Here is an 8,691-nt window from a genome sequence, read left to right as displayed (position 1 = left end):
CTCAGCTGGGGGAGAAAGCAGGGGGTGGAAGGCAAGTACAACATGTATGGCCTGCTGCTCCAGGGTTGGCACCTACACTCTAAGGAGGGAACCCAGATTTGAGTAAAGCTGCGCAGGCCCTCTGAAAGCTTCAGAGGCAATGTGGCTATCACTGTCCCTTTCTCGGCCCTTGTCAGGACCCTTTAGAGAGGGGCGGTGTACAGAAAAGGGACCTCTTGCCTTTCATCTCATCCTCCAAGAGGTCGAGGCTACTTGTTATCAAGCCAAATTGAAAAGAAAGAAATGTGGGCTGCCCGGCTTTCAATAGTAGAAATTCCTTTTGCCTTAAAGGCCTCAAAAATTACCAACTGAGAGGTTTGTCTCCTTATCCAAGGAGACAGGAGAGTATAATAGTAATTCCACTGAATGTTTCACTACCTGCCAGGCAGAATCCTAAGTGTAAAGTTCTCACAGTAGCCCCATGAGGTTGGAATTAGTATTATCCTCATTTTCACAGAAGGATCAGAGCCAGGCTATGAAACCCCAGGAGTCTGGCTCCAGAGTGTCGCCATCTATGAAATGGAAATGACAGAAGGGGCAGCATGTGAGAAAATTGCATGATGGATTAATACAAAGCACATAGCACATCATGCCCCGCTCATCTTCCTCCTCCGCTCCGCTCCTCAAGAACTTCAGCAGCTAATGATCATCATGGTTGCACAGGCCTGCAAAGGGATTTTTTTTCTTGACTCTAGTTTGATGCTAATGGACGGTTTATAAAAGTGCTACTTTTTGGCCAGGCGTGGTGGCTCATGCCTATAATCTCAGCACTTACTTTGGGAGGCCAAGGCGAGTGTATCACCTGAGGTCAGGAGTTTAAGACCAGCCTGACCAACATAGTGAAACCCCATCTCTACTAAAAATACAAAAATTAGCCTGGCGTGGTGGCACACACCTGTAATCCCAGCTACTCAGGGGACTGAGGCGGGAGAATCGCTTGAACCCAGGAGGCAGAGTTGCAGTGACCCGAGATCGCGCCATTGCACTCCAGTATGGGCGACAGAGCTAGACTCCATCTAATAAAGACACATGGCCATTGGTATCTCCCACTATAGTAGTTGCTATTTAAGTCAATGCCAAATGCCCCTGATTTAGGATTAGGGCAGAGCTCTAAATCAATGGTGTTTGGAGCTCCCTAGGGCTTCTTCAGTGGGCACAGCCCCAAGAGCCAGTCATGAGGCATCTTTAGCCCATCATGGGATGTTGGGTATGCATGAAATGAAATTCAGAGGGGACTGGAGAGGTAGGAATATGGTGGAAAGATTCAAGGAGGCCATGTTTCCCAAAATGGAGATGGAAAGTCACAATGGGAAAGCTTGTTTTCCAGAGCTTTCCTGTCTCTACCCTTCATTCCTGCCATGCCCCCATGCCCTACCCCACCCCACCCCTAGTCAGCAGAATCTCCTCAAACATGGGGAGTTTGAGTGGCATTTGTGGTGTCGCCTGGGGACCTCATTGGTGGTGGCAGCAGCAGCAGGATCAGGGGAACATTGCTCCAACCATGCGAATTGCTATATGTTTCTTGGGCTTAAAATAAATCATGAGTAACTTCCCAGATGGTGAAGCAGCTTTTTACAACCCAGAGGCAACTGGAGATGCTGGAGGCTGGTTAATCTGCTTAGTATGCTGGAACCTGGGGAGGTCTTTAAAGTGACAAAATTGACTTAGGACCTTTTTAAAGTGGCAAAGGACTTAATAACATGAGTCGATGAGGTCATCCATGAAGTGCTCTCGAGCTGTAGTAACTCAAGATGACGGTTATCCTTCATGAAGATTTCTTCCCTTACCTGCTGATTCAAGGTTTGCCCCTCATTTTAAAATGCTGTTGATTTGCCTTTGCTAGGTAGAAATTCTTGGGTTTTTTCATAGGTATCATTCAAATATTACAATTCATCGGACCCACCTATTGCTCTTTGACTTAAACAAGTCCCAGGAGAACAAAAGCCCTCAAAGAATATGGATATGTGCAGTGTATGCTGGTTGAATTATAAACAGGAAAAGGTTTCTGTGGGATGTATTTTTTAATGAGAACACATTGTTATACTCTGAGTACGTGGCATTCTTGCTTAATAGAAACATTTACAAGGACACTTACACATTTATATCCAAACATCAAATGAAGTAGATATTTTAAATGACCAGTTTGCACAAGAAATAAAATATATTATACAAAACAGGGGTTATATCCACAGTCATTAGTTCTCCTTTTCTACACAAAACAACAATAAATTAAACCACATTATATGCAAATAGTTGTACATTAGAACAATAAACGGTATGTAACTTGTGCAGCTTTTACTTTTGCTTTTCTACCAGACTCACAGTAGGTTTGTACTGTTTGGTAGTCCTGTATTTAAATTAACAATGAATAATGTGACCCAGAAGACAGGAGTCACAGAATTGATCTGTCACAAGGTCTATCCCATGTCCTCCTGGTTTCAATGATCCACCATGCACAGGGAACAAAGCTCAGATTCCCAGGACCCAACACAAAGGTCTGCAATGAACAAACTCACAGCAACTCCATGCTGTTCAGGGGCTACTTCATTGTTGTCTTATAAGATGTTGAAGATTTTCAGATCTTGGCAATAAATAATGAAGAGGCCACCCTGTTTCCAAATCTGAATTTGCCTCTCTTTTAGCCATCTCTGTCCAACTATTATGCACTGTGACAGCTTTGTTCTCCTAGCAAATAAGAAATATTTTGGTAGCCTACGTTGTGATTTACACTTGGTAAGTAGGCCCTTTATTCCTTGTGCATAGAAATTTCGGTCTTTAAACATGAATCGAAGCAATGCAGCATTTTTGCTAACACTTTATTGCTTGTTCAAATCTCTCCCCTACGAATCATCTCGCACTGATACATCACAGAGCTATTATAAAATGGATTTTTACTCGTGAGATCTGGCTCCCATTGAAACACTTCCGTTGTATCTGAAGTCACTTAAAACTTGAACATTAACAGCATCAGCTGGTTTAGAATACTTTGCATTTGGTATGAATTAACATTAGTGGTTAATGAGAAATTTGAACAAACTCCAATCCAGCACCTTTTGGAAGTTATTTTAATCCTGCAGTCTAGCTGTGGGGTATGCCTGCAAGAGATATTTATGGAATCTGCGTGCTGAACACCAAAGCCAGGCTTGTTGGAGCTTATGCACATCACAGGCTTGAACTTCCCCGAGAGCAAGTGTGGTCAGGTTAGCATAAGGGTTCTGATGAAAAGCCAGCTACATTCTTACAACCAGCACTAGTTTCTCTTTCTTCCCCTGAGGAAGTATGGAGGTCTACTCACAAATTTCTACCTGCATGGGCAAGATGCTGACGCATCCTTGGAGCGATGCTGGATGTGGATGTGGGTGGAGGGGCAGAAGGGGCAGTAAAGACAGTGGCAACGGGCAAAGCTACCTTCTTCTATTTCTTTTAGAGGATCAAGCTTCTGATTCTTCTTGCTCATTATGTCCCATGCTTCTTGCTGAGTATGGCTGTTGAAGGGGCACTAAATTATTGATTATTCTTCAGTTCTAAAGACAACTGAAAAAGAAGCTGGTCCCTCTGAACACCATCATCTCATTCTCTCCACTTCCACAACTGCCCCTAAAATATATCCCGTGTTTTTAGACAGTTTCAGTTTTTTCCACTAAATAAGAAATTCAGCTCATTACCAGCTTCCTCATGTAGCCCCAAACCACAGGGTGTGATTAAATAAAACCCATGAAATGTCTGTAGGTCGAGGGGCCTAATTTGGGCTGACATTTACTCTCGTGTCTGCATCCACTCAGGATCTGAGCGCTTTGTGTCCCAAGAAACACAGGTGCTTTTTCCTTCCAGTTTATAAACACTCACAGTGGCATAATAATCTATTTGATCTCCCAAAGAGATTTCCACAAATAGCCAGTGTATACTGGCTTACAAGAAGGTAGTGACGCCACTGGAACCTACCTTCTGAATCCATCACTATCTGCATGAGATCTATGCAATGGCCTTCATCTTGTTGTTGACTGCATGTCTTACACACACACACCCAAAATCAGCCATAACTAAAAGGAAAGTGATGCATTTGGGGCAAAGAAGGCACATGTGCCTTGAGTAAATTAATGATTCTAGAAGCCTGTGAATAGGAAAAAATGAGGGCATTCCAAAGCAAACGTCTTTGAATTTAAGAGAAAGGAGAAAAGGAGGTGTTCTTTTCCCATGCATTTCTCTCTTCCCTCCATTAAACATGGGTTCTGAAATGTGAAGAATTATAGTAGGGTCTGTAGAACCATTCCTGTGGTTCAAGAAAAGACAAGTTGATGGTTCTTCAGAGAAATGTGATGTTTTCAGGGACCTTCTCATGAAACCTGTGGTCAGTCTTGAGGGAGAGATGGACTCTATACAGAAAATTCTTTCCAGATTGAAGTTATCTGGGGAACGCTTTTATTTCCGAGTCTCCCCCTACCTGGCCCCCCTACCCAAAAAATCTAAGAAGACAATGATGACCATAAGATAGACACTTATTTCCAACACCAAAAAGCATCTACGCATTTTGACCTGTATCAATGTCAGCTGAAGTTTGACTGGATGAGAAAATACTGATAAAGTATCCTTTTTGAAATCTGAACACCCTGGATTTCAGGGTAAAAATGTATAGAATGACTTAAGAACTAAAGCCCTATTTATTTTACTATATGACATGTGACTACTAGTAGAGTATGAATTACTAGTTGTCAAAGATGTTGCTTAGCAGTTAGGAACGTAAATCCCCAAATATAATCATGAGAGATCTGAATCCAGGGTAACCTTGGGCCAGGCACCTATGTTTTTAACCAAGGTTTTCAACTTAATGGAATTTTCAAAACTTAACAGAGTTTTTGTAACCCATATGCAGATTTCAAGGAAAAAAACTAGATGACTGACATGTAAATAAGCAATCAATATTAACATGAGAATTGATTTTAAATTGGTATAGCATCCAGAAACCTCATGATTTGTTCTGCCACTTTTAGAATACTAAATGCTCACTTATCTTTAAGATCTTATCTAGAGCTATCATATTAAGTTTAGGACTATTCCTCTACCTGAAGTTAAAATAGAATATATTTGCTCTAAAAATGTTAGTGTTAATGGGCTGCTATAGAAGTTTTAAAAAGGTTAGAAATGTTTATACTCAAAGACTGCAAACAGATAGATTATTTTTCCCCTGTAATAAGCACATAGACTTGAAATGTAAATGCTTTTTACAAGCACAAGATAAGAGAAAATGAATATCTCTAAAATATACAGAAAACATCATTGAAAAATAAAAATGAGAGAGAAACAAGCTCTCCAATTCAAGTAACTAAGATAGACACAATCCTTCCTTGCTGTTTCACTTTGGGGAGTCCCAAGAGGTACAACGCTTTGCTTTCCTGGATTTTACTTCTCAAACTCTCTTCCTGCACTAGAACTTTTGGAGTTTGCCCTTCTTGCCTTCTTCTTCCATCCTTTTTGGAATTCAGCACTTTTTCCTTTGCATCCAGCATGGAGAACTACAACATAGTTGTTTCAGTTGATCATACTTAATTATTTTATCACGCCCTCTCAGCTGCCTCCCAGCTCCCATTTTTTAAACAACAGAAGAGAAACGTGCCTCACACAGAAATAATCTGTTAACTGTGACTCAGGTGGGAGCAACAGAAGCAGACTTCTCCAGGGAAGCACGCACACATGGGCCAGCATCTGGGACAGGCAGCTTGCGCTTACCTTTGCCTCCACTGTTACTTGTGTGAACTACCACCTTCATCACCACCAAGGGATTGCTCAAACTCTCCTGTTTCCTCCCTAGACATGCCTTTTAACAGATATTAAGACAATTTTTTAAACTATTTTTCAGATGCTCAAAATGTTATTGAGGAAAGACCCCAGTTATGTAATTCCAAGATGGTGCACTCTCATGACAGCTTCCCATTCCTTCCTCACTGTCTGTCTTCTCCATAAAGTATAAGTGAAAGTGGTAACCTGAGTTTAAACTCATGTTGCAGACTACTGGGTGCAAAGCAGATACCCAGTAAAAACTTACTCAACTTTGTCCAAATTCCTTATCTCCACACCTAACCCACTATTACAGGTATTCATGGATGCCTACAAAGTTCTGTGGAGTTAACTGAAAGGGAATAGAGTAGATATTTAGGTTCCCTCTTTTAACCAAAATAGTCACTGGGAATTTTGGTAAATGCCATGTGTAAAAGTTTTAAATTTGTCATTTCTGTGCTTGCTGTCAAGTTGTAACTCTCAACAAAGTTGTTCTTGAGGGAGAAGGGCTGCCTCCCTGTATAAAACTCTTTAATTCTAATAACTTTTTACTCTTGATCTTGAAACTCATGATCTGGCCAGAACTGGAAGGAGTGTCACCCTAAAATAACTTGCTTAATTTAAAACAGTTAAACAGTAAAAACGCAAAAGAGTTAAAATTTTGATGTATTCCTGTAGAAGTTTGTAATCTGAATACATTTCCACATCTCTGTAATTAAAGCAGCAATTAGCATTTGGCTGTGGCCAAGGGAAAAATGGAAACAGGGAAAAAAGAGAAGTATTTTTTATCATTATTGGTTTGTTGTACACTTCACCCATGCTTTTAAAATATAAGCAACATTTAATCTTCAAAATGAAAAAATAGACAAATTTTCTAATACCAAAATATAAGATTAAAATACTTGTAAAATAAAATGTTAGTGTGAAATAGGGCTTTTTTTACATCAAAAAGGAAACATTTTTGACTTGCTTTTCTTCTGTAAATCCTCCCATCTCACTAATATTTACAACAATCCAGAGTAGCGTTTATGAGACACTGAAAAAGACAGGGAGGAAATCCTTTTTCAAGATATGAAGTCAGAACCTGAATGTAGACATTGGACAGAGAAGTCCTCAACCACAAACCTGTCCTCCAGCTCTAGAGGGAGTAAGGCTATATTTCCAACCTTGAGATTTTTCATTACATTTTCTCCTTTTTGGGTGTTAAATTCTTTCCAAGAATGCTGTACTTGTAAAAATGATTTTATTCTAGCTACAAAACATTTCATTTAAGAAAACCACATTTTATATCCTTGTGTGAAATGCTCCCAAAAGCCATCAAGATATGGAGACAACAGATTTTAAAAAACATAAATCTAATCATATGGCCTTGAAACAGTATGAACATTTAACAGAGTGACACGATATCATTATTATATTTGTTTGTCATGAGATGAAAGGCCTGGAGGCAGATGGTGATTAATAATAATTCCTGAGCTTCTACAGAAATTTTAAAATGAAATGACTAACTGTTTAAAATAATGAATTCTTCAAGAACGCCCCTTCTGTTTCATTGATGTCTTTCATCCCATCTAACTCCTTAAAGAATCTCAGGCAGAAAAAAAAAAGCGGGGGGCTTCCTTTAAGCTACTGAAAAATGAGATCTGATGGAATCTTCCCGTAATTCCCGATGTTTTCCAAGGTTACTTTCTTCTTGCTGGTTTCGCCTCTCAATGGTTATTCTGTATTTCTTCCTGGGTAAAGGGAAAGTGAATGTGGTAATAAAACTTGGCTACAAAATACCATGGTTTCTCTTACAAAGAGTGCCCTCAAGGGACATCTGGGTTTCAGTTGATAAATGAGAAGTGACAGAATATGAAACCCTGGTCAGAGATTAAAGTATTGTGCCCCCAGGCATGATGCCCTTATTCAAGAGACAAAATTGGCATGCTTTCCCAAATACCACAGAACAAGCCTTCCCCTTCTTCCCTGGGTGCCTTGGGGGTTAGGTCTTGTCTATTCGGCTACAGAAGTTCTCCCTGATTCCCAGGGTATGCCCTAGATAAAAATCAAATTACGTGTACTGTGGCCAAAGGAACAGGAATACAATTGTTCCCACAAAGGGTCACATATGCCTAGTTACAATCCCATGCAGAAATAAAGAAACTTTGCTCTAATGACTTATGACTAAACCACAAACTCAACCACCAAAGATTACAAAGGAATGGGCCACCCTCACGGGGCAGAACAATCAGTACCAGTGAACACACATACATTATTACAATTTTGCAAGCCTTGGAGCTTAACCACAGTGTCAAATGAGCATGTGGGCTCTCCAGATACTGAGCACAGAACAGCCTGAGAGCATGGGCTACGCAAAGCTCCCTCCTCCTCTTTAAGGTGAGCCCAGGCATCTATTTCTGAATTGGAGAAAGCCTGAGAAGGGAGAAGTTGATTTCCCCCTTCATCCAGATTCCCTCCCCACTGCTTCACTTGGTGGGTGGTAGGAATTCTTGTCAGAATATCTGTGATCAAAGGGCTGGACACGGTGGCTCACACCTGTAATCCCAGCACTTTGGGAGGTCGAGGTAGATGGATCACTGGAGGTCAGGAGTTCAAGACCACCCTAGCCAACATGGTGAAACCCCATCTCTAATAAAAATACAAAAAATCAGCCAGCTTTGGTGGTCTGCACCTGTAGTCCCAGCTCCTCGTGAGGCTGAGGCAGAATTGCTTGAACCCAGGCGGTGGAGGTTGCAGTGAACAGAGATTGTGCCACTGCACTCCAGCCTGGGTAACAGAGCGAGTGACACTCCATCTCAAAAAAAAAAAAAAAAAAAAAAAAAATCTGTGATCAAAGGGCAGCAGCAGCTCTCTGTCCCACTGTGAGATGTAGTCAAA

At 40.8% G+C, this 8,691-nt stretch overlaps 1 protein-coding gene across 2 annotated transcripts in view; it reads right to left on the bottom strand.

Annotated features, from left to right (window-relative positions):
* Nucleotides 1-2,041: 2,041 nt before the first annotated feature.
* Nucleotides 2,042-8,691, bottom strand: part of NPR3 (natriuretic peptide receptor 3) — an 85,992-nt gene continuing 79,342 nt past the window's right edge. For both annotated transcript variants that reach the window (XM_054489361.2, XM_054489360.2), the window contains one exon: nt 2,042-7,544. In XM_054489361.2, coding sequence (XP_054345336.1) covers nt 7,433-7,544 — 112 coding nt within the window. In that variant the 3' untranslated portion in view covers nt 2,042-7,432. The remainder of the gene's footprint in view (nt 7,545-8,691) is intronic.

This window comes from Pongo pygmaeus, chromosome 4 (genome assembly GCF_028885625.2).
Source record: "Pongo pygmaeus isolate AG05252 chromosome 4, NHGRI_mPonPyg2-v2.0_pri, whole genome shotgun sequence".
Classification (NCBI taxonomy): domain Eukaryota; kingdom Metazoa; phylum Chordata; class Mammalia; order Primates; family Hominidae; genus Pongo; species Pongo pygmaeus.
Note: the sequence above shows the minus strand (reverse complement) of the source record. Positions and strands in the feature narration are given on the sequence as shown.